General features: G+C 40.0%; 1 protein-coding gene across 5 annotated transcripts in view; it reads left to right on the forward strand.

Moving 5' to 3' along the window:
* slc10a7 (solute carrier family 10 member 7) overlaps positions 1-27,423 on the forward strand; it is a 435,171-nt gene that overhangs the window by 114,439 nt on the left and 293,309 nt on the right. For all 5 annotated transcript variants that reach the window (XM_068041330.1, XM_068041333.1, XM_068041322.1 and 2 more), the window contains one exon: positions 22,696-22,734. In XM_068041330.1, the coding sequence (XP_067897431.1) occupies positions 22,696-22,734 (39 nt within the window). The remainder of the gene's footprint in view (positions 1-22,695; positions 22,735-27,423) is intronic.

A 27,423-nucleotide genomic window follows, 5' to 3' on the forward strand; every position in this document is an offset into this window, starting at 1 on the left:
GCTGAATGGCCTGTTCCTGTGCTGTACTGTTCTTTGTTCTTTGAAGGACTTCCCTGCCACTAAGACTAAACGAGAAAACATGGAGTTTTTGTGGATGTGTGGTTTCTACCACAATTGTGTACCAAATTTTAGCACTATAGCTGCCCCACTGATGGAATTGCTACAAAAAAAGAAAGCCAAGATAGTGTGGTCAGGCGAGTGCCAAGCATCTTGTGAGAGGCTGAAAGCCATTTTGATTAATGAACCAGTGTTGGCTGCCCCAAATTTCACTCAGCCCGTCAAGATTGTAATTGATGCTCGTGACTTAGGAGTTGGTGCAGTCCTGTTTCAAGACGATGAATCGGGCATAGAAAGGCCAGTGGGATACTTTTCCAAAAAGCTAAACTGACACCAAAAGAGATACTCAACTGTGGAGAAGGAAACCCTGGGCTTATTACTAGCTCTTAAGCGTTTTGAAGTCTATATCCGCCACGACTATAGAAGACACTGGTATATACTGAGCATAACCCCCTAACCTTTGTGGATAAATTCAAAAACCAGAATGCCAGAATATTTCGATGGAGTTTACTATTGCAGCCCTATCAGTTAAAGATTATCTACATTGCGCGAAAATAATATAATTGCTGATGCTTTGTCTATAATTTAACTTTGCTTTGAGTTATCTGAGTGCAAAGATGGTGCAAAGCAGAAATGCATTAGTTACAGTAAAGAGTGAATGAGAATGAGTGTGTAAATGTGCTTAATATTTTTCATCTTGTGTGTTTTTTCCATGCTTTGTAATGAAACACATTTAAAAATGGTGTTTCATTCCTCTAAGGATGAAGGTGTTATGAAAGTGCTTCTATTTTAAAAATATTTTTTTGAGGATTCATGGTTGAAGATTGTGGAGGTGGACTCATCTGGGACTGAAGTGATTCCAGAGATGCTGGACTTTGTTTTATTTTAAAAGAAAGGTCATTGGAAGGACTTGAGCTTTCTGTTTAAAAAACATTTACTGAATGTCACATGTCTTCAGCTAAGTAAACAGCAGATGCCTTCTGACTATGTGAGTTGATTACAGAGAAGTGACATGTTAAGATTTATGGTGGTCAAGAATGGGTTTCATTTTTGAATACTGGTTTTTGAGTCAGTTGGAGGTCAGGCTATAAAAGAGAAGACCAGTTCATCTTTTCTCCACCTCCTTCTGAAACCTCGAGAATCAAGTGTGAGAAATGGAGAAATTGAAGCAGCATTTCTCCTGAGAAGCTTCTGGAAGACTTCCTCTCGACGTCTCCTGAGTGAACTGCTTCTGGAAAGATCTCAGTGACCCATCTACGTGTACTCGGATGCCAGATTGTATGCCGTCGGAACATAAAATATCTTATCCTTTTTCTTCAAGAAGCTTTATTTTTTCTTTGACCTGTGTGTGTGTGTGTGTTTTGGGTATTTAGAAGGAAAGTATAAATATGTTTGTCATATTTGAAACTGTGTGTTAAAGCTTTGCATCCTTATTGACTAAGTCTTGTTTTATAATAAATTTATACGCTTGTTCATTCTGAAATTAAAAAATAGGGTATATAATTAGAGAGAGAGAGATACAGCATTGAAACAGGGCCTTTGGCCCACAGAGTCTGTGCCAAACATCAACCACCCATTTATACTAATCCTACATTAATCCCATATTCCTTATCACATCCCCACCTTCCCTCAATTCTCCTACTACCTACACTAGGGGCAATTTTACAATGGCCAATTTACCTATCAACCTGCAAGTCATTGGCTGTGGGAGGAAACTGGAGCACCAGGTGGAAACCCACGCGGTCACAGGGAGAACTTGCAAACTCTGCACAGGCAGCACCCAGAACCGAACCCGGGTCGCTGGAGCTGTGAGGCTGCGGTGCTAACCACTGTGCAACTGTATATAATTAGCCGTATTGGTAACTGGGTACACATTTAAACATATGTTGTGACCTGTGAAAAAGTGGAACTAGAGAGAGACAGTGCACTCCTCCCGCCTTGGTCGCAACATAAATAAGACTACCTGCTTGACAATGATTTTTGGACAATGACTTGTTTGTAAGTTATTAAAATTTGCTTTTCTCAATAACTTTATGTTTTAATGATGTTGAATGATCATTCAAAATTCAATTTTGAACATTTAGCTACCGGTTAAGAAATGGGCAAACAAAAGTATTTTGAACCTATGTGGTTTGTTTTCATAATTTTCCCCCTTTCCTCCTCTGAAGGATATTGGCGGCTTGTTGTGATATGATTGCACAATTGCCAAGCAACCTTCAAAGCCTTTCATAAGTGGCTATCATTTTTATATGAACCTTGACAGCAGTTATTGTCATGCTGAGCACTGTTAAGAAGAACAGCCCCAGCTTCTCCAGTCTATTCAGGTAACTGAAGTTCCTCATCCCTTGAACCATTCTCGTGAATCTTTTCTGCACCCTCTCTAATGCCTTCACATCCTTCCTGAAGTATGGTGTCCAGAATTGGACACAGTACTCCAGTTGAGGTCGAACCAGTGTTTTATACAGTTTTATCATAACTTCCTTGATTTTGTACTCGATGCCCCTATTTATGAAGCCCAGGATCCTATATGCTTTATTAAGTGCTTTCTCAACCTGTCCTGCCACCTTCATTGATTTGTGCACATATACCCAGGTCCCTCTGCTCCTGCACAAACTTTAGATTTGTATCCTTTGTTTTATACTGCCCCTCCTGGTTCTTCCCACCCAAATGAATCACCTCACTCACACTTCTCTGCATTAATTTCATCTGCCATTGTCCGCCCATTCCACCAGTCTGTCTGTGTCCTCTTGAAGATTATCACTATCCTCACAGTTTACAATACTTCCAAGTTCTGTGTCATCCACAAATTTTGATGTTCTATCCTGTATACCCAAGTCTGAAGTCATTAATGTATATCAAGAAAGGCAGGGGTCCTAACACCGACCCCTGGGGAACTATACAGTCCTCCAGTCCAAAAAACAGCCGTTCACCTCTACTGTTTCCTGCCACTCAGCCAATTTTGTATCCATGCAGCTACTGTCCCTTTTATTCAATATGCTCGAGCTTTGCTGACAAGCCTGTTATGTGGTACTTTATCAAGTACCTTTTGAAAGTTCATGTACACCACGTCAACCACATTACTTTCATCAACCTTCTTTGTTATCAGATCAAAACACTCGAGCAAGTTAATTAAACATGATATGCCCTTAACATATCAGTTCAGGCTTTCCTTAATTAATCCACATTTGTCAAAGTGACTGTTAATTTTGTCCTGAATTATTCTTTCTAAAAGCTTTCCCACCACTAAGATTAAACTGACTTGCCTGTAATTGCTTACCCTTACACCTTTTTTTGAACAAGGGTGTAACATCTGCAGTAAGAGCAAAATACTGCAGATGCTGGAACTCTGAAATGAGAACAGAAAGTGCTGGAAATACTCAGCAGGTCTGGCAGCATCTGTGTAGCGAGAAAGAGAATTAACGTTTCAGGTCATCTGAAAATCTGATGAAGGATCACAGACCTGAAACGTTAACTCTGTTTCTCTGTACACAGATGCTGCCAGACCTGCTGAGTATTTCCGGCACTTTCTGTAATATTTGCAATTCTCGAGTCCTCTGACATCACCCATGTATCAAAGGAGGATTGGAAGATTATGGTCAGTGCCTCCATAATTTCCACCCTTACTTCCCTCAATATCCTTGGATGCATCTCAACCGGTCCTGGTGACTTATCAATTTTCAGTACAGTCAAGCATATCTAATACCTGCTCTTTATTAATTTTTAGACCATCCAGTGTCTCAACTGCCTCATCTTTCAACATGACTTGGGCAGTACATCATCTTCCTTGGTAAAGACAGATACAATGTACTCGTAGTACCTCAGCCATGTCCCTTGCCTCCATGTGTAAATCCTCGTTTAGGTCCCTAATTGGCCCTGTACCACCTCCTATCACCTTTTTGCTATTTATATGGCTATAGAAGTCTTCTGGATTCCCTTTTATATTAACTATGAGTCTCTTCTCATACTCTCGCTTTGCTTTTCTTATTACTTTTTTGACTTCCCCTCTGAACCTTCTACATTCAGCCTGGTTCTCAATTGTATTATCCACTTGACATCTGTCATATGCACCCTTTTACTGCTCCATCTTACTGTCTATCTCTCTCATCATCCAGGGAGCTCTGGATTTGTTGGCCCTACCATTTCCCCTTGTGGGAATGTACCTCGATTATACCCAAACTATCTCCTCTTTAAAGGCAGCCCATTGCTGTATTACAGTTTGGTCTTTCAATCTTTGATTCCAATTTACCTTGCCAGATCTGTTTTTACCCCATTGAAGTTGGCCATCTCCCAATTGATTATTTTCATTCTGGATTGCTCGTTGTCTTTTTCCATAGTCAACGTAAACCATATTTTGATCACTGTCCCCTAAATGTTCCCCTACTGACACTTGATCCATTTGACCCACCTCATTCCCCAGAACCAGATCCAGCAATGCCTCCTTCCTTGTTGGACTGGAAACATACTGAAATAGAAAATTCTTCTGAACACATTCTAGAAACTCTTGCACCTCTCTGCCCTTTACACTTTTACTATCCCAGTCTATATTCAGGTAAATAAATTTCCCCATTATAACTACTCTATAATTCTTGCACCTTTCTATAATTTCCTTGTAAATTTGTTCCTGTATATATTTCCCACCAGTTGGTAGCCTATACACCCAGCAATGTAATGGTACCTCTATTGTTTCTTGGTTCTAACCAAATAGATTCTGTCCTTGACCCCTCTGGGACAGCCTCTCTCTCAACACTGTAATGTTCTCCTTAAACAATACTGTTACCCCTCCTCCTTTCTTTCATTCTCTATCTTTCCTGAACATCTTGTATCCAGGAATATTTAGTACCCAATCCTGCCCTTTTTTGAGCCAAGTCTCCATTATCACCACAACATCATATTTTCATGTGGCTATCTGAACCTGCAGCTCGCCAAATTTATTTACCACTCTCCACTCATTCAGAATCATGCACAGTGAACCTAATTTAGACCGTAATACATCCCTTTTCACTCTGACCCCACCTAATACCTTACTATTTCCTACTCCAGTGCTATCTGTCTCTCCCAATTCTCTGTACACCTTGGTTTTCCTTTCTAATATTACCTCCCGGTTTCCACACCCTTACCAGGTTAATTTAAACCTTCCCCAGTAGCACTAACAAATCGCTCCACAAGGACATTGGTCTCAGCTCTGTTCAAGTGCAACATGTCAGACTTGTACTGGTTCCATTTCATGGTTTATACATTTTCTTTCTTTATAATTGCATTTGTTTGCCAGAGCTTTGGATAAATAGATAATATTCTTGATAATCTGCCATGATACACCATTGATTTTCTTTGTTTTGGTAATTACTGTAATTTTTCAACCTATTTGTGTTATACAGGGCATTAAGGAAGCGCGGTACTTGATTTCAGAACACTCTGTTTGTGGAAATTATACATTCAAGTCCTTGGACCTATTTATCACAATATTGTAGGCTTTTCTGGATTTCTGTCCTTTTGTGTTTGGAATACTGCACTCTCAGCTTGCTTTCACTTTGCTTTATTATGATTTGGGCATTCTTCAAGATCCTGGATTAGCCTTAGATTTATTTCCAACTACGTCATTTGTATTATTGCCCCTGTACAGCAGTCTACCCATAGTTGATTTTGTTGACAAACTTTAATAGAGAGAGAAAACCCATAGTGCAGGACACCACCAAGATTTTAAAGAGTAAAGAAGGCAGAGTAAATTAAGTAATTAGGTGACACCATGCTTGAGTTTTCAAAGCCTGAATTTTGTTAGGAAGCTGGAAGGACTGAGGGAGTTAAGGCATCCCACAGTTTTGAGGGTCTGGAAATGAATCAGTTAGAATAGGGGACTATACAATGATTTTTTATTTTGATACATGAAGATGTTGTAAGCTTCAGGTTGATGTTACCCAAATGGGATTCTTGACCAAGTTAGACCTACAAAGGTACGGACGTACATTCTTTAATCAAGTCAGAGAGTTTATTAAGTTAACTAAGATTAACAAAGTTAATACTTAACAATGGTAATAGGTATACAGCTGCAACTCAGCACCGATGGTTTCTGCTTCTCAGCTCACTGGGGTGCGGTCTTCTGTCCTCCTTCTTCTCTTGCTGTATTCTGTTGACTGTGGTCTATCTTCTTCTAAGTGTGCCAACAATGTCCCATAACTCCCCTCTCTTTTATCATTCTTGTGGTGCTAGGATATTACCATATTATGTTATGAATTGTTCCAGGTATCCTAATTGGTCAAGGTTGACATCATTGTTGGATCCTAGTTAGTTAATAGCTCAACATACACACTTTACAGATTTTTCTTTCTATTTTAGCAAGAATCCTAAAGATCATCTTCTTGCTGACACCAACCGATTTTTGCAATTCTGTAGTTGCACATTTATCTCATCTCGCAACCAACCACCCCCCCCCCCACCCCCCACACCCAAGGAGTGCTGAGGTCTGCAACCCATCTCTCCCATTGTTCTTACACAAAGGTTTAAACTGAGTATAGCCTGAAAAGCCATTTCATAATAAAGCAGGTATTAGCTCAAACAGACTTCAATGTATTAGTGTACATAGCATATAATTAGTTCTATTAGTTTAGCCATTCTATCTTTCACAAGCATAAAATATGATGGAGACACCAAATTAAAACTGATGAAACCAGGGATTGTATCCTGGTTCTTCAATCTAGTGTTCTCCCAACTGAGCTGTTCCATCCTCACTGTGAGCTCATCTTCATTGGAGACAAATATAACTCCAGGTGGAATTTCCCACCCGTTCATTCCTCACTTCAGGGGAATGGGACCCGATCAGATCGCGGAACTCAGATGATGTTAATGTTCTGCTCTTGATATTTTGTGTTTCAGACACTTTTAATCAGGTTCATGGAAAAATTCTTCCATCATCCCTTCTCCCACACTCTCTCTCTCTCATTCATTCTTTATTCCTCACAGTCCAGAAAGGGTTAGGAATCAGAGCTCACTCCCAAACCCTCTGCACACAGACCTCTGTCTGTCACCCTGTTTGATCCAAGAGACCAGTCAATAAATTACACTCTTTATAAACACAGAAAGCTGCCTCATGGTGTTGGACACAGAGTTAAATACACTGAAGTCTTTCTAAAAAAGTTCATCTTATGGGTTGTGTTACTGAGTCCACAGAGCAGGACGGGCCCAGGCTCCAGCCCCAGCCTGTGCTGTGTTAGATGATGTCACCTGGTGTGATACTGAGCCACACGAAGCAGGAAAGGGCCTGGTTGTATTCATGGCCTCTGTTGAGTTAACTGATCCCACCCAGTGTGGTAGGAGCCACACAGAACAGAATGGGCCCAGGCTCCTTCTTCAGCCTGAGGGATGATAGTTCATCTCACACGGTGTTGTACAGAGCCCCACTCAGAACAGGGAAATCCCAGGCTCCATCCCCGGCCTGTGGTATTTTACTTCATCACTCCTGGTATGATACGGAGCCGCCAGAGCAGGAAAGATCCAGCTTCCATCTCCGGCCTATGCTGAATTAGCTGATCTGACCTGGTTGGCACTGAACCACAATCAGGGGAGGATGGGCTGAGGCTCCCTGGCCTGTGGTGTGTTAGTTATTCTCATTTGGTGAGGTACTGAGCACCATATAGAGCAGGAAGGGCCTGTGCTCAGTGAACTGATCTCACCTTGTGTCGTCCTGAGACCCACACACAGAGCAGGACGGGCCTAGGCCTAATTCTTGGCCTGTGTTCAATTAGCTGATCTCATCCAAAAGATTTTGATAAGGTTCCACACAAGAGGCTTCTCTATAAGATGAAAGTCCCTGGTATCAGTGGTAATATATTGATCTGGATTGGGAACTGACTGGCAGGACATAGGCAGAAAGTAGTTACAGATGGATCTGGATCTGTTTGGAGACCAGTTACCAGTGGTGTCCCACAGGGATCGGTGTTGGGTCTGTTGCTCTTTACTATTTTTATTAATGATCTGGATGTAGGTGTAGGGGGCACCATCTGTAAATTTACAGATGATTTGAAGATCTGTGCGAGTGTTCAGACTGTAGACGATGCTCGACTGTTTCAGGCTGATCTTAATGTGTTGGGAGATTGGGTTCATGACTGGTAAATGATGTTTAATTTGGGTAAGTGCAGTGTTATTCATGTGGACAGGGCGAATGCTCAACATTCATACACCCTTCAGGGAAAAACATTAAAGCAGGATCCTAGGATTCTCTGGGAAGCTAGGGAGGAGATTGCAGAGCCTTTGTCCTTGATCTTTATGTCGTCATTGTCGACAGGAATAGTGCCGGAAGACTGGAGGATTGCAAATGTTGTCCCCTTGTTCAAGAAGGGGAGTAGAGACAGCCCTGGTAATTATAGACCTGTGAGCCTTACTTCGGTTGTGGGTAAAATGTTGGAAAAGGTTATAAGAGACAGGATTTATAATCATCTTGAAAAGAATAAGTACATTAGAGATAGTCAGCACGGTTTTGTGAAGGGTAGGTCGTGCCTCACAAACCTTATTGAGTTTTTCGAGAAGGTGACCAAACAGGTGGATGAGGGTAAAGCAGTGGATGTGGTGTATATGGATTTCAGTAAGGCGTTTGATAAGGTTCCCCACGGTAGGCTATTGCAGAAAATACGGAAGTATGGGGTTGAAGGTGATTTAGAGCTTTGGATCAGAAATTGGCTAGCTGAAAGAAGACAGAGGGTGGTGGTTGATGGCAAATGTTCATCCTGGAGTTTAGTTACTAGTGGTGTACCGCAAGGATCTGTTTTGGGGCCACTGCTGTTTGTCATTTTTATAAATGACCTGGAAGAGGGTGTAGAAGGGTGGGTTAGTAAATTTGCAGATGACACTAAGGTCGGTGGAGTTGTGGATAGTGCCGAAGGATGTTGTAGGGTACAGAGAGACATAGATAGGCTGCAGAGCTGGGCTGAGAGATGGCAAATGGAGTTTAATGCGGAAAAGTGTGAGGTGATTCACTTTGGAAGGAGTAACAGGAATGCAGAGTACTGGGCTAATGGGAAGATTCTTGGTAGTGTAGATGAACAGAGAGATCTTGGTGTCCAGGTGCATAAATCCCTGAAGGTTGCTAACCAGGTTAATAGGGCTGTTAAGAAGGCATATGGTGTGTTAGCTTTTATTAGTAGGGGGATCGAGTTTCAGAGCCACGAGGTCATGCTGCAGCTGTACAAAACTCTGGTGAGACCGCACCTGGAGTATTGCGTGCAGTTCTGGTCACCGCATTATAGGAAGGATGTGGAAGCTATGGAAAGGGTGCAGAGGAGATTTACTAGGATGTTGCCTGGTATGGAGGGAAGGTCTTACGAGGAAAGGCTGAGGGACTTGAGGTTGTTTTCGTTGGAGAGAAGGAGGAGGAGAGGTGACTTAATAGAGACATATAAGATAATCAGAGGGTTAGATAGGGTGGATAGTGAGCGTCTTTTTCCTCGGATGGTGATGGCAAACACGAGGGGACATAGCTTCAAGTTGAGGGGTGATGGATATAGGACAGATGTGAGAGGTAGTTTCTTTACTCAGAGAGTAGTAAGGGCGTGGAACGCCCTGCCTGCAGCAGTAGTAGATTCGCCAATTTTAAGGGCATTTAAGTAGACATTGGATAGACACATGGATGAAAATGGAATAGTGTAGGTCAGATGGTTTCACAGGTCGGCGCAACATCGAGGGCCGAAGGGCCTGTACTGCGCTGTAATGTTCTAATGTCATGGCCTATAGCCCCTGTAATCTGGGCCCCCTGTCATCTGAACAACTTCCCCTTTCCAGTGTGGGCTATGTGCAGCTCCACACACACACATATATCTTAATATTGACAAATTGACATGTTTCAGTGAAGCTGACCATCGTGCTTTGCAGTCAGGCCTTGGCACTAGTTTCTTGCAGAAAGGGAATTACAAATTTATTCATAAAAGTAAACCATGAAAATGCTCTAAACACTACAATATAGGAGGAGGAGGAAGAGCCTATAAAGTGACATATGCCAAGTAAATCATAATTCCCATTTTTGGGATTCTTACCATCATTATTGACTAGGATTGGGGTTTCGTGGTTCCAGCTTTAATATCTGCTGTTCTGTACTTTATTATTCATATTGTTTAACTAGCAAATTAAGAACCTGAATTGGTGCATAAGGGCCCCAATGTGAAAGTCATATGTTGTAAAGTGTTCATAAGATCATAAGAAATAGGAATAGGAGTAGGTCATTTGGCTCCTCAAGCCTGCTCCACCAGTCAATAAGATCATGATTGCTTGGATCTAATTTAACATGGGTGGACTGCCTTGCAAGGGCAATAGTGAAATAGATGTTGTTAGGAAGTAAATCAAATGAGATCGAGGAACTGTACTGCCATAATACAAGTATTTCACTGTACAGAATTGGTATGTAACATTTTCCATACCAACAATTTTTGATGTAAAAATAAACGTTTAGTTTCTAAATCTATAGTTCTTCGGACACCAAAAAGAGTTTGAAAAATCTGTATGTGACGGGATGGACTAGCCATCACAAAATGACCTTCCCAGAATTAGATGCTCTTCTGTATCTGTTTGCATACATACGACATCTAACTGGACATTGATACAAGCAGCAAAATAATCTTTCTATATTGAAGAAAAGAAAGAATTAGCATCGAATTGATATTTTTGAAAGAAAAAGCATTTTACTGTGTGAAGGCAACAGAAAATAGTAGAAGAAAGTGAAAAGAAACTCATTGTTCAAGAGACAAAGGCACATCTGGCCAAGTGTAACACTTCATTCATTAAATCGTGGCAGCCTTTCATAATGATAGGCACAGTTGCAAAGAACGTTGTTATACAAATTTTTGTATTTTGTATTAAAGGCACCCCTCCTCCCCTTGCCACCCTTCAAATAAAGGGTATTTAAGTTCGAAATCAGGTAACTTGATATATGTGTAACTCTATTTCTGAAGAGTTATTTGAAGCAGCACCTCAATATGCTAATAATGGTCACTGCTACAAATCGTTCAGACTAAAAAGATACTCAACTCCCAATGACTAACTACAGTTCTATTCATTTATGGTTGCCAAGATGTGAATTAGCCATCTAGGCTTTAGGAGTGGTGCAGAGGAGGATAATGTCACTGATGCTTGGTGTCAGAGCAATGAGGAATGACCAGGGTTTTTCTGAGAGTAACTGACAGAGGTGTACAAGCTACTCAGCAAAATAAATAAAGTACACCCAGAGGCTGAACAGCAAAAAAGCACAAGTTCAGGGTTGTATAGGGCAAATTTAGGACTGATAACAGGAAGTTTTTCTTCACACAGAGGGTGATAAATGGGAGTAATGGGCTGTTAAGACCAGGGCACAGGACCCATTTAAGGAACAGCTGCTTACTCCAATAGAAAGACCATAGGGTTGGTATTCTGGAAGGATGAGATCAAAAGTGCTGAAGGGCTGTCTTCATCTAAACCTACCTTGGAATCGGAAAGTGTGTAATAGTTTAAGGGTTAAGAGTCCTATTTTCTCTAGGTTTCGAATAATCTCTAACCACATAGAATAATAGATAACTGACAATCAGTTGCAAAATATTAAATCAATCAGGCGGTATTTGAAACCAGACAGTCCATAAGAGAAGAGCTTGAGTACTTTCTGGATGTCAGCAGATATTTGTGATTGATTTTTATCCTAGGATGGTTTGTATGAAAATTGTAAACTCATTTTTAAACAATTTGGCAGTTTGTTCATTGAATGGCATACTACTGGTAAAAAAACATCTTTTATTATTAGCACTGTTTGAGAAAATGTATGCTGTACACAAATGTGTTTTGTGTTCAAGAAAAACTCTCCACCCACCTACCGACCCCCTCCCCATCACCCCCCAACACCAACTTTATCTCAGATATAGATAAGAGGGTGAATGGGCAACAGAATTCCTGCACTGAAGTGTGCAAGACAGGCCTGTTGACAAATTTCCAACTTTACTTGTGAAAAGCATGTAGACTGTGTTCTACAGGCTCCACAGTGATGTGGTTGAGCATTAACATTTAAACCTCATTTATTTGCTGTATTATTCTTTGCATTCGTTAAGTATCATAGGAGTGAATCTTGCTTTCAAATCGGGTGAGACCTACCAACAAGTGATAACATTGCTGTAAGAAATTTGAAGTCTGTATGATATTGTGGTCACTACCTTTTGACACACTTTCCTTTCCCACAGGGTTTAGAAGCATGCCTTGTGGATAGAACCATTAGTTACTGCCCCTGCCTGCACACTGTTGGAAGAGTGTAACTTGTATTTTAGGGAGAAAACAGTAATTTCTTCTTCCTCTTCTCCTTTCCACTTTCTACTCTTTGCCTTTTCTCTTTCTGTTGTCTTCTTTCCATTGTCTTCCTGTTACATTGTTCTAGTAGAGCTGGTTTTAAACATTTGCCTGTGATGATCAGTGTAACTGGATATCTTAAGGATTTGTAAATAGTACTCCTTACTCTCTGGTATCTTATTTAGTCACCACGGTTTGTGTATGATCCTGGACACTGAGTATTGGCAGGTTATTTTATCAGAGGAAGCATTGTAACTGAGCACAATCCTGTCCTTGCCAATGTCCGTTCAAATGTTTGATCACAGGGGTGCTGATCAGTGATAAGAAGTAGCAACCCTCACTGATTTTCCACACTCCAACCAGGGATAATGAGGCCAATTGCACTCCGACTGCCAGCTTGGCTGAGAGCAGATAGCAGCACAGATGAAGGGTCTTATCTCGGACTTCCCTAGTCTGTATGACTCAGCTACAACTCTGTAAATCTTTTGAGTCATTGGAGGAACCGTGATTTGATATAAAAAACATGCTCTCAGAATTCCGTCTTAAAAGATTTCTGTGCAGAAATGTTTCTGTCATCAGACTTTCTTGCCTTGATAGGTTTTTTATATTTATTCACAGGATATGGGTGCCCCTGGCAAGGCTAGCATTTAGTCCCCTCAACTGAGAGACTTGCTTGATGACTTAGGAGGGCAGTTAAGAATCAACCATATTGCTGTGGGTCTGGAGTCACATATAGGCCAGACCGGATAAGAACGGGAGATTTCCTTCCCTAAAGGACATTAGTGAACCAGATGGGTGTATATGGCAATTTAGTAGTTACATGGTCACCATTACCGTACTGTCTTTTTATTCTAGATTTATTTATTAATCAAATTTAAATTCTCCAGCTTTCAGGGTGAGATTCAAACTCATGTCTCCTGATCGTTATTCCAGGCCTCTGGATTACTAGTCCATTAATTTAAGTATGCTAGGGATCCTTCTAGATTTACTGTGTCCATGACTAAAATTTTGGACAGATTTAGACAGTTATTTATTTCAATTGGTGATCAAAACCTTGGGTAAACCCACCAGTAAGTACTGTATTGCAACAAAATGGTGGATTAACTGTCGCCAAATAAAGTGAAAACGCATTCCACTTGACCAGCTACTTTGGGTTCCACTTGAAAACAGTTGCACTAGGTTCTACTTTTAAAAAAAAGTCGTTTGGCTGACTAACATGTATAGAAACACAGCAACTTGCTTGAATCTCTTAAATCAGGGTACTCTATTCAAGTGAAATTTCTGTGCACCTGATAGGAAGGGCACATAATATTCTGGTAGAGTCATAGTCCTTCTACCTAAGTCCAGAGGGCATAGACACAAGTTGGCTATAGCCAAGACTTAGCAACCCCTTAGAGTGCACTGTTGGAGTTTAACACATCTCTAGTTAACATTCGTACATATTGTCCAAATACCATAGCCAGTAAGGCATTGGCTTGAGTTTTCTTTTTGGAGTCGGTGGCGGGGGGAGAGGAGATATCAACTTGATGTCCAATGAACCTGGATCACCATTTTTAAAAGTATTCAAATCGAGGTACTGACAAATCCATCCTGATACAGTTTCTGTTTGTCTGATGTGAAGTACAGACTCTCTATCCCCCACCACACCCACCCGCCCCCCACAATGTAGGAACATACCCCACTTGCTTAAATTCAGACAGTTTTTGCACAGGTTTGGCAGAGCCAAAGGTTGGGGATCCTTAGTTGTGCACATAGCTACTGCTGACGTTAAATAATTTCCACCCCTATCCACCCCCCCCCACCCCCCCCATCCCCTCCCAGAGTAGAGTTAAGTTCTCAGCTGTTTGTCTAGACAAGATTAACCTACCTGTTGGGTATTGAATTACTGGATAATATGTCACACCTTAACCTGAATTAGGACTTTGTTGTCATTGAAGAAATCCGAGAAAGACCAAAGTGCTCTTCAACCCTACTTATTACCATCTCGAAGGATTCTGATCCCCAGGAGCAACATTCTTGACATATAAATTTGTATCTTCCAACCAATAACTTCAACAAAAACACTCTTAAGCCAGAACAGCCAATATACTCTTTGGAAGCATCATATCCCACTTAGAATTCTTGGAGTAGACACTATGAGACAAACCCTTGTGATGTATCCAACACACTGTTGATGAAGGATCAAGTAAGATGGGTACCATGGACAACTGTGCCTCTTCAAGAGCGAGAGGTTTAGTTAATCTTTAATCTATTCCTACATAAATGTTGGAATTAGAGGCCACATACTGAAAAAAAAAATAAGATTTGGCCACAGAACCCCAAAGTTTCAGCTTTTTATAGGGCCTTCTGAGCCTCAATTTTATAATTGGTATTATTTAAAACCTGGCCGTAACTTTTTAAATAAATAGGTTAAAGGAGGCATTACAATAACTCTTGATAGGAAAACCAGGACAACTAGATCAAAAGCTGTATGAAAACAATATGAATGGGTTCCCTCTGGAGTGCCGTGGAACTGCCCTAAAATATGTGACTCTTTTACCGCCATCCTTTTGGCCACCTGCCATACCACATTGGATGGTAGTCTCTCCACCCACATCGCCCCTGCCCCCATTGGCATGCTACTTGTAATCTATTTGTAAGTCAGCTATGACTAACACACTTGTCAGTACTTATCTTCCATCAAAGATGCTTTTTTTGGTGTATTGATCCTTAAAACATTGTATGTAGTTTTAAAAGGTAAATGGTTCAGTACTCTTCTCAATTCTCTTGTGAATCTCCCATGCCCCTTTACTCCCTTTCTCTCAACCAACTATCTAATCTAGTCACACTGTGATGCCTGTCCCAGAGGTCTCTGACCTGTCTGTTATTGCGAGGGAGCTTGTATCACTGATAGTTCTGATGGATCTGTTTTAAGACACGGACACAGCCCATTGCTATTTTGCAAGGCCTATGACTCATACAGCGCCAGATCCTAATGCAGACATTTAGTATCCTCTGAGCTAGGGTCTGCTTTTATGCACACTGCCATTTGTCCGCAGATAATTGGGCTGCTATAATAATGAAGCCATTATGGTGCCCTCCGACCCACTCCAGTAGCCAGTCGGATAGCTTCTTACATGGAATTACATAGAAATTACAATATGGGGCAGATTGTTTGACCTAATTAGTCTGTGTTGGTGTTTATCCTCCACACAAGTAATAGTCCTAATCCCATGTGCCATATCCTTTTACTCAATTTCCTTTTACCACCTAACTAACCCAGTCTTAAATGTTCATGTGGTCTCTGTTTGTTTCAGTCACCAATTCCAGGAATGGAATCCACAGACTCACAGCCCTCTTCTTTTAATAAAAAGATTTTCCTACTATCCGTCCTACATTACTTATATGGAACCTTATACTTATGTCCTCTAGTTCTAGACCCCTCTACCATTGGAAATGATTGACTTCTATTTACCCTGTCCCACTTTTTCATAATGTAAGAAAAATCCCTGTAATCTATTCTGTTCTAACAAACAGTTTCTCCTGTATGTCTCATTCAGAAATTGTGTCCTTGAGTCTGGTTGCTGGTAATTGCTGATATCCTTTCTAGTGTACACTACAGGACAATGTTTCCTGGTTCCTTTTTATATATATAAAAAAATTGCCTTCCTTTTTCTTATCAATAATATTCATTTCTTTTCTGTTAGCCCCTTCCTCTTCCTTTACTTTCTCCTCCTTCCTGAGAGTAGGCTTCTCCTCTCACATCTTGGGCAGGTGTTTCTACCTTCCTAGCCTCAGGTCACCTGCTTCCCCGAAACAGCAGTTGACTTTTTCATGCCCATTTTCTGACTAGTGCCAGGAGTTCTGCAGTCTTTGTTGGCTTCCTGGTTCCTATCTCTGGCATCTGATTGCATTCCTAGGCTCCCTGTCCCTGGCCTTAGACTTTCTCAGCATCCCTTCTTGGCCTTGTATGTTTTCTGCTCAGGTTTCACACCCGGGCATCATCTTGTTTCCCCAATGTAACTACTCTGAATAATGCTGATTTTTATCAGGCCCTTTATGCAATTCCTGCTTTAGATCAATAAAATAATTGGTCATGTGTTTTCCACAGACCAATTGGAACCCACAAAGTAGATCTACAACATTGGATGAGTTTAGTGTATGCCGCTTATTTCTGAGTCGACCATTCAGCTCCATATAATTTCACTAATTAGAATTAGGATAGGGTTGTAATAATGCTATATCCCTTACTGTCCTTTAGCATTGTCAGTGTTGCTACACTTTTGTATTGCCTCTATTAAATATCTCTGGGTTCTGCTGGTATTCTTAACCTGGTCAAGCTTTGGTATCATGGTTTGTTCTATTGGAATAATTTGGGTGGATAATTGGTTTATAACTCATGTTGTGCCTGAAAAATATTTGTTGGTTGTGCTATTTCCACAGAATGTGCAGTGAAATATCACTCACAGTTCCTGCTGTGTGATTTAACTACAGATGCCTATCATCAATCGCTATCAACCTTGATGCCTGTCATTAGCAAGAAAAAGATCTTGCCGAAAAAACCCACTGTTTTCAAATGACACCCACTTTAATATTGAGTTAAAAAATAGGATGAAAGTGCTTCTCTTTTGCATGCAAGTGGAGTTTTTTTTCAGATAGGGAGTAGAGTGGTGTATGTCATACATTCACTGTACAGTAGTTCACAACAGAGTGCAAAGAAACATGCTAATTTCTTTCATAATGTATTTGCTTTCAAATAGGAACAATTATTTTAAGTAACAGTTCTCAAGCTACTCCTTGTGGGAGGAGAGAATGTTGTAAATGGTCACAATGCAACTCATGGTCCCTGTCCCTTTTATTTATGTTTGTTTTATTCTTTTGGGAACCCAGTAAAATAACGAGAACAGGCTGCAGTTAGCCTGTATGTGATGCTCACTACTTGAGTCTAAAGCCTCGTTGTTGATTTCTCTTGGATTTTAATGCTATTGTGGTTGTCCTCTGCACCCTCACTTTAAAAAACAAATCTCCTTGTCCGTTGACTTTCTGGCTCTTGTAATTCTGCGTGTCCACTTTCCTGGTTAGGATATGTAAAGGTTGTTAAGCAGATTTTATTTGTGCTTATAGATTATTTTCCCTGATTTGTATGTGCATGCTTCGTTGTAACTGGTGTGTCCATGCTTATCAGAACAGTGTTGAAATTGCAGTAAGTATAAAATTCAGTAATATAGGCTGAAGAAATAAACTTAGTTTGATATTTATATGTGGTAAATAATAGGTGCAGGGACAATTGAAACAAACTAAAATTATATCTTGTAAAAAATGTTATTAACTGTCACCATCTGCAGAATAATATACAGATAAATGATGTGCAGTATCTAAATTTGTGATTTTGAAGTCTCATATGAGATGATGGAGTAATTTCAGAAAGTAAGTGAAAAATAGTCAGCAATAGTGTAACATGCAGATATTGTCCTGCTTACATGCTCTCTCTGGTGTCAGTCGCATTCATCAATGTCTGCAGACTCTGTTCTCATTAAACCCACTTCCACAAAAATGACTTAATTTCCTTAAGAGGACAGGACACCTGATTCAATTTAGCACACATTAGCAATCCATTGCCTCTATTCTTGCCTGGATTGCGAGAGATATTCATAGTTTAAAAATAATGCTGAAAGATATTCAGGGTTGCTTAGTTTCATTTTTACTTGCTTGATGCACTTTGAGTGTACTATCTAGTTAATAGTCTTTAGAAAGTTTTTCATTCAAATACGACATAACATTACTTATTTTTGTTTTTGATTGCAAAGCTTTGAAGAAATGTCCTTTGGAATTTAATGTATGCAAGTACATCTTTGTTATTAAAATATAGATTATCAATTGTGTTATAAGACATTCCTTAACCAATTGATTTCTTCCCTTGTCTTTTATGAAAGCGCTATACACCTGTAAGCTGCATGCTGAGAATGTACATATAATTTTCTTCAAATTTTGTACCTCTGATTTTAAGCACCAATTGTTCTCTGCTACTTATACCTCATTCCTGCTGTTCTTTAAAAAATAATTTCTTCATCTAGCTTGAAGGAAACGTATATAAGGAATAACATAGGCTTCTTATTTTCAGGTTTCTTATTTTTCCTGAATTCATTTATAAAATAATCAAGTTGTGAGAATTGTTGTGCTTTTTAGGCTCAAAAATAAGGTGGAAAATTTATAATTTGAAAATAGTGTGTTATGGTCAGGTGAGGATGGGTTGAAGGACTTCCCTCTTTTCCCTCTCCTTGTTATAGCACAACAGCTTTAATTCTTTGGATGTACTGGTCAATTCAGTTGGTGTCTGAATACTTGTTATGATCATAACAAGAACCAATTAAACAGGTTTTCTTGAGTTAACAAAAAAAGAGGTTAACTTTAGTGTACCTAAACCGAACTAATAAAACAATAAACAATGCGCCAACTTTCACTGTCGCGCACACAATAGAGTTTATACACACGCCAATAGGTTACAGCGTGGGTAAAGGTAGATTGGTTGAGTTCGAGTCCATAAGAAAAGGTATACAGTCTGTGAAGTTTGGTGATTCGGCTGTCTTCGAGCTGAATTCGGTGGTCCTGAGGCTTTTAGTTTGAAGAGGTAGATGACTGGTTCGGTGAGTATCTTGGAGATAGCAATGCGGATGATTTCCTCCAAAGGGGTTTCTGATTGTAGCCGGAGAATACAAAGGTGGTCTGTCAACAAGCAGGATTTGAAAGCTTTCAAGCTGGAATGGAGAGAGAGAGGGAGAGGGACCCCTACTTAGGGTCTGCACATGTCAGAGTTCAGTTGCTTCTCCTTTGCTGCAGAGAAAAATAGCAGCTTAAAACCACAGATAAGGAGGGGCTTGTTACATAACAGTCACTCAGTGATTCAAAACAAAGCAGTTAGCTGTATTTCTCTGCTTGCTGAAAAGAACAAGCAGTTCCTTTAAACTTCCTGAGTCTTGGGTTTTGCTGTGATATCAGCCTCTCCTCACAGGCATTACAGTGTAGGATACAGTGTTGCAAATTAGGTAGCCAACTTAAGCTGAAGGGATGACTTTGCTAGCAGCTTGTCTTTTTAAAAATGTCTTTTAAAAACAGATACAAATTCAGATCTCCAGCCAGTGGACCAAAGAAAATTATCATTCAACAAAACACATTGGCGTAACAAGTGTTTTATCAGAAAAATAATTTTATAATAACGTAAAATACTTTAAATATCGTGTACAAACATATCATGGCGAAGTATAATGCTAAAAGTTGAGGCACATCAATAGTTTTCATCCTCAGCGTCTTTTTCACACTGAGCTTCATTCCGTTTTCACTGCGATGCAGGCTACTTCAATGTATCGGAGATACCAGTTGAAGCACTGATACAGAGCAAGTTAAATACTCCCTGCACCTTCCAGTGAAAGCAGCTCTGTGTGTTACACCAGAGCCATAACTTGCTAACTTTAACTTCAGAGTTTTATCAAGTTTAACTCTAATTTTGGAAGTCAGCCTTGGGGATATTTATAGGATTTACATTAAAAATAAGGAAACCCCTCCACAGAATGGCCTCCAGCTGCAGCTGTGGCCCGCTGATCAATGCTGCTCCAGTGGGGTGTGTTACAACAGGAGGCCTCGCGGGCTTCCTCGGCCGGCTGCTGGCAAACCGCCTCTAGGCACCTGTCAGGCTTGGCCATCAATTGGAGGCCCCAATCAGCGCACAACTGGGCAGTTAATTATTCAAATTGCCTAGCTGCTGCTGCCGGGAGGGTAGCCTCTGTTGGTGATGATTTGCCTCTGGGAAGATCGCCCGAAGGCAGGAATACATCGGTCCACTGACCCGCCACTAATCTATAATAGTATGCAGTTTCTGTCTGTCTGCACTGATTGGTTGGTGGGTTGATTTGCTGGGCAGAGCCTGGCGCACATGGAGGCACGGAGTACTGGAGCACGTGATGCACATAAGGCTGCCAACAGTTGGTGGCCGGCTGGTGAGGGGATTGTTGGCGGATAAAAAGAATAGCGGAAGGTAATGGGGGCCTAACAACAAAGTTACCCTAGTGGGGTTGTGGGGGGGGTGGTGGGTGGTTGGAGGGATGGTTGGTGGCAGCAGCAGGGTTTGGGGGTTGTTGGCCAAGGGGGTAAAAGCAGTAGAAGGGGAGCCCAACAACAAAGTTACCGTAGTTGGAAGGATTGGGGAGTGGGAGGACGGCATAGGAGGAGGCAGGTTGGGGACGCATAGGAGGGAGTGGGGGTATAACCAGGGCTGGGGTTGTGGGGGGAGGCGGTGAGATGGGATGGGGATGATATAAAAGGAATGGCATAGGAAAGATGGGGTGGGGATTTAAAGAACTGCTGTTGCAATAAAGATACTAGTTGCAGAGAAAGTGTTTTTTGGATCTCTGCTAGTGTATCGGAATTTCCTCCTGATCCCACCTTCAAGCTGCCCCCACGGGACCGGGAAGATTGCACCCGCTGTTTCAATTGGTTGTTTTCTATATTTTCATAAAGAAATTATGTCGTACTAAAAGGCAGCACAATATATTGAACCAATACAGTATTCTCCTATGAGGGCATGCATTACTGCTTCCTTTCTTTCCCCCTTGCTGTTACTTTTCTGTCCTCTGGTCAGGCATCTCTTTCATCTCAAAGGTTACAGCAAGTTAGCTGCTCCCAGGCTACTTCATCACTGCTCTTTCCAGTCACCAAAAGAACATACAAGAATGGCCAGTTGGAGAATCCCCAACTGATCTTTCCTCCTCGCTGAGATGAACGGTGCAATGTTGTGAGACCCACTGCTACCAATGGATTTTTCATGCAGTTATTGGGAAAATCATAGGTATACTGCCTGTGATTTTTTTTCATCCATTGATTTCAGTAGATAGAAAATCACAGTTAGCGCATCTAAAATTTTCCAGTGAACTGTCTAATTTATGAAGCCTCACCTTTGGTGGAGTGTTTTGGAAAACATCTGATCATTACTCAACACTTCCCAGCAGTATAATGACTGCAATTGGCAACCCAGTGAAATAAAGGGCTAAATGTGTTCTGGCTGCACCCATGTGTCACTTGCAATATTTTACCTGGTAGTAACACTAGTTATCCAAATAATCTATTATACTTGCATAGGTAAGCTAATTTATGATTGTTTACCCACACATCTTATAATGAATACTTGCCTGGTCAAAAGGCTGCTCCTGATGGAAGCATAAAAGCATTAGTTAAATATCTAATTAAGTACAAGAGTCCCTTGACATTCAATGAGATCATTTTAACCTTGTTAAAAGTTGGATTTATCATATGTACTGTAGTCTTGTGCTTTGTGGTGCTTATGTAAGATGCACAGTTGCCATCTCCCTTTGTGATCTCTGTTTAGAAATTAGGAAAATAAGCTTTTGATAAATTTTATTTAGGGCAATGTATAACAGTGGGGGGAAAGTTCTAAACTGCATTACTTTACAGTTCAATACAATGTCTTTATCAAGATATTAAAATTGTCCTTATGTGGCAGGAAGTACCATATGTCACATCCTTGACAGTGAGCAGAGATTATTTGTCTCTGGCTACTGTGATATTCAAGGCACAGTGGAGCTGTGGTCCATTGCCATCATTTATTGATAAGTCTGGAAAAGTCTAATGAAATTATCAATGTTCTTGAATTAATTATGAACATGAATAAGAAAGCTAAATACTCTAGAGCCAGGGATCACATTATCTATTCAATCTTATCATTTCCTCTATGGAAGCAGTATGTAGCTTTGGCTTTGTCTTTTGAACATGGCTTTGGATTTGCTCTGGTTTAAAATTTCTTGTACCTATTGGCACCTTTTTTGTTTATGGTGTTTTACAAATAAATAGTGCTAATGTCTGATGCATTTTACTTAATTTCTTGGTGGAAGTGGTATAGCTTTCACCTCCCTGGATTCGAGGGACCACACTGGATCTACAGAGCATGTTGTCTTCATTACTGTGGTACTGTATATTGCTTGACTGGGTGAGGTTCAGGGTCCTTGCCTTGTTTTATTTAGTCTTTGCGTCTTTTCAAGATTTACAGCATATCTTGGATATTGGTTGTTATTTTGCTGTAATAGTTTTTACGTTAGTTTATTTTAGGCAAGTAACAATATTTCACTGGAAGGATCTGAAATTTGTTAGGTACAGTATTTGTTAGTGTCTTAATAGTGTCTTGCACTATAGTTATTTCTGTGTGATTGTCTGTGTCAAAGATCAATTATATGTTTGCACTATTGTATTTGTGTTTATTGGGCTAATTTTAGTATAAGTATTTAATGTATTTGACAGGTTAAAATACTACAAATGCTATTTAACAGTAGCAAATAAATAAAAGCAATACTCAAATAATCCAATCTTGTTTTACAGGCAGCTGCTATTTTCAATTCTGCTTTTGGAAGTTTTCTGGTAAGAGTTGAAATATTTAAAGACTATGTTAAATTATTAATTTTGTAAGCAGGGTTAAATTGCAGTGCAATTGCAATTTTATTTCTAAAATGAACAAAGGCACACCAGTGAATTTTATTGGCTTGTTTCCTTAGTATTAAAGGCATATTTCAAAAGAAACATTCTGTTTTAAATTTTTTGCTTCACTTTTTAACTTTGCATTTTGTATTAAATGCATTGACGGATAGGGGAGGTTTGTCAAAATTGCGTGTGGGCGTTTTTTACGTTATAATCAGAATAAAGTAAAGCATAATTTTAAGTCCCTTATTGCAAATATTTTATTAGTATTCTTGATACTGTTGACTTTAACATTAACCTTTTGCCTGCCCCTTCTAATTGCTGCATGAAATGAATATTGCAATGACAGAATTTAGGTCATTGTATTACAGTTATTGAGATTATTTTAACAGTGCAATAAGGCATAACTTTCCATTGACTGTTAATGTTTACTGGAACGCAATTCTGAAATGTCTCATTTACAGGTTACTGTTTATAATGTGAAGCTACCTTTCAATAATCTTGCTATATTGAGCCTCTTCACTACAATTCAAAGCCATCAGAAATGTACTTTTTAGATGGGATGCCAATTCATTGCATTATAGATGAGATTAAACAGAAGCATGTATCAATATATAGATCATTTTTTATGAGGTTCATCAAATACTCGTTACTGAACATCAAGGGATTGATATTTGGAAGATAAATCATGACCCTTGGATACTGCAGGAAATGATAATTCAATCTGTATCTATTGTGTGTGTGTGTGTGTGGTGTTTTTGCTTGCCACTTATCAGTTGGGATTAGAAGTTCTTTCCTCATGAAAGTCGAGATAAATATCCTACAAACCTTTATTCATACTTATGTTTGATTACTGTAAAACATAACATTTTTAATGTAAATGGCACAGTGGCGCAGTGGTTAGCACTGCAGCCTCACAGCTCCAGCGACCTGGGTTCAATTCTGGGTACTGCCTGTGTGGAGTTTGCAAGTTCTCCCTGTGTCTGCGTGGGTTTTCTCCGGGTGCTCTGGTTTCCTCCCACATGCCAAAGACTTGCAGGTTGATAGGTAAATTGGCCATTAGCAATTGCCCCTAGTATAGGTAGGTGGTAGGGAAATATAGGGACAGGTGGGGATGTGGTAGGAATATGGAATTAGTGTAGGATTAGTATAAATGGGTGGTTGATGGTCGGCACAGACTCGGTGGGCCAAAGGGCCTGTTTCAGTGCTGTATCTCTAAACTAAACTAAACTATATTTGATAGATGAATACAATAACATAAATTCCAGACTATGTGGTTTCTTTGCATTGTGTCAGAGAATTGCTGTAAGTTAGAAACATAATTTTATTATCTCCTCCCCTTCATTTTACACATGCAGTTTTACAATAAATAGATTAGAATAAATGATTTGATTTCTCTCTCTGATGTGCATTAATAATATTTGATGGCAGATCAATTATAGTCTGCTGAATGATTAGCTTATAAAATCTGGTTGTATCATTAAAGTTCCAAGTTATGGAAGGTAGAACCTTCACACATTGTGAGCTGAACTTTACAGACCCCCCCCCCCCCCCCACCCCCGACATCGGGGGTCGTGGGAGCAATATTTAAATGTATTTAAATAAATGAATTAATTACTTCGCCACTTCCACCGTCCATTCTGGAGTGATATTGCTGCCAATGGCTGGCACCCCCGTGCCTTCGGAACGCCGTCCGGTGATCCGAGGTGGGACGCGGGCGGGAGGGGATTGAGGGGTTAACAGCTAAATATTTCAGTGCGGGAGGGAGAGGAACGGGGTCAAGCTCATCTGATTGGTGTAGGAGATGGTGGGAATGGGTAAAGTTCACAGTTTATGATCTGTGGGGGTGGGAAGGTCAGGTGCACAAGGTAAGTATTTGGTGGGGGGGGAAGAGAACAAGGAATGAATTGTATAGTTATTGGGGGGTGGGAAAGGGGCTAGAAACATTTATTTACTTTTTTTGAATCAATTTCAAATCACTATCGCTTTAAATGGTTAAATTAAATGCAAGGGCTCGAAGCCCTTTAAAAATGGCTTCGGTGCTTGCACAATGGTGTTGACGCTATTGCCGGGGAACTGACAGCCTGCCCCCTCCACGTCATTGGGGTGGGCATTCCGCCCTGGCCATTTAAATGAGCCACTGCGCTGAATATTGCGGAGAGTCCGCACGGGCTGACCACCATCGTTAATGTCTGCCACTGATTTCGTGTTTAATATTTTTCTAAGTACTGCATTAATGGGAGTTTTTGTGAATAAAACAGTTGTGAATATTTCCACAATTACTAATTATTTTAGACAGTGAAAGCTAAATATATAAGTAACAAACTCAACCTTGATCACGAATACTTTCAAAAGCCACTATCTGTGACAGTGGAAGAATGTTTGCAAATGTTTTTAGCCAGTAACCAAATCAAAGCATTCACATAGTCAAATGAATACAATTGTGCTTGAAGACCCAGTACCTTGGCTGTAAAGATGAGTCTTGAGTAAACTATGTTTGAAAATTACTGGTTTTATTATTAGTGTTTAAACTGCTGTATTTCCCTCAATTTTGTTCCAAAGAATGTCATTTCACACAGACAGTGTTTGTATTATATGTCTATTGAATTGTGGAGATGGTAAACATACTAGTCATGTCCATTTTTCTTGAAAATTGTGACATGAATTTAATTACCATGATGGCCTGTAACACTCAAATTTAATTTTGTTATGCAGAACCAAGATGATTTTTAGGTTGTGGCTTCCTTTATTCTGGTTGAAAAAATGTGATCCAAATAGTAAAAAGATAACTGAGATTTTATTTCTAAAAGTGTGTCTGCTATCTTTAGATTGGGGTTTTACAGTAGAAGAACTAGCAACTTGTACCATTCCCATTGTTACATTAAAATATTGTATAGATAATTATGAGAGACTCATTTGGAGGGTGCCATTATATTCAGTTTTTCAAGATTTGAAAAAGGGAGAAATCATCATCTTTTAAAAGTGTGCACCAGGTGTTTCAAATATTCATACCTTTTTATAATAGGACTTAGGAAAGATAAGTAAATCTGGAACCAATAAGTGAGGTTTTTGCTTGAGCCTGTTTATTCCAGAGTCAAAATTCTACTACTCTGCAGACTTTGAATGAAGACCAAGGGAGGCAAAAGGCTGTCTTTTAATAAATGGTGTTTCAAGTTTTTCTATAGTTGCTTCATTTGATTTATTGTTCAGCCATTGTTTCTAAAAAAAAATCATTTAGAACAATATTATTATGTAATAGTGAAATTAACTTTGAAGTACTTGATACTCTAACCAGTTTTTTATAATGGAAATTAAAATAAGTTTGGAAAAATTGTGGAAATGTATTTAATTACATTAATAGATAAAACCATGTCATGTGTTCATCATCAGTATTAAAATGCTTTCCTTGCTGTGAGGATGGAAAGATTTTGAAGACAAAAAATCTAGAAGTATTGGCCAAGAAATTTAATGACATGCCCATTTTACAGGTTGATCTTGTTGAATCTAATAATATTGAGCTCACTATTGCCCAATTGTTCCCCCACATGGAGTTCTGATACTGCATCGGGATCATAACTACAAACTAAATCAAGTACCTGATTACCCCATGTTTCGTCACCAACATGTTGTGTTGGGAAACAGTCATTTATAATGCCTACAAACCTTTCAGCTATCCTGCCTGCAATACTAAATGGTGCACCATTGGACCATTGAAAGCCTGGGAAATTAAAAATACCCCATGCATTCATATGACATTATTTTGCTTCTTAGTTGGATAACTGATGTCATGATTGTGTGTGGGCTGAGGGAGGAAGAAATAATTTAGAAAAAACAAAATTTAAAATATGTGCTTCAAATCCAAATGGTAGCTGAAGTTACCGGGTGAGAATGCATTCGAGCTGGCAATCTAACCATTAATTGGCTTTTGGATTCATTTCCATTTTTGGCAAAATGAATAATGTCCTTGTGGTGTTTTGTGTTTCCTTGTGACTTAGGTCCACTGCTGCAACCTAAGTGAACCTTGCATTAATAAGTGCTTCCCTGGCATCCAAGGAAGCAGTGTGAGCAGCTGGGGTTGCAATGTCCTCATCACCCACCCCAATCTCTTTCCCCTCCCACTTTGAATTGTCCGAGGAGGATCTGAGCTCTTCGCCTTGTTCCTCCTGCAGGTCCAAGCCTCACTGTTGTGCAGAGTACAGCAAACCACCACCATTCTGGAGACCCTGGCTGTTGTGTACTGAAGGATGCCTCAAGATCTGTCCAGGCACCTCAACAGCATCTTCAGCATGCTGATAGCCTTTCAATCACACAACTGATGATGATACAACATTCATTGTAGCACTGTTGAGCTTCACTGATCGGGTTTCTGATAGATCATGAGCCAAGTTTGTAGTGAGGATCCCTTGTCACCTGGCAGCTACTCCTCACGTCTGCTTCCAGGTCTAAAGAGATCAGGGAGCTTGGACTGCCACAAGACGAAAGCATCAAGGCAACTTCTTGAGAATTTTGCACACATCTGCAAAGAGCTATTTTTGTGATTACACCTCAGCTGCAAATTATACAGTGGAGGCTCTTGTGGTTGATGAATGCCTCTGATTGTTCTGGAGGTGCCTGAATTGCCACGTGTGTGCA

This window comes from Heterodontus francisci, chromosome 1 (assembly GCF_036365525.1).
Source record: "Heterodontus francisci isolate sHetFra1 chromosome 1, sHetFra1.hap1, whole genome shotgun sequence".
Classification (NCBI taxonomy): Eukaryota; Metazoa; Chordata; class Chondrichthyes; order Heterodontiformes; family Heterodontidae; genus Heterodontus; species Heterodontus francisci.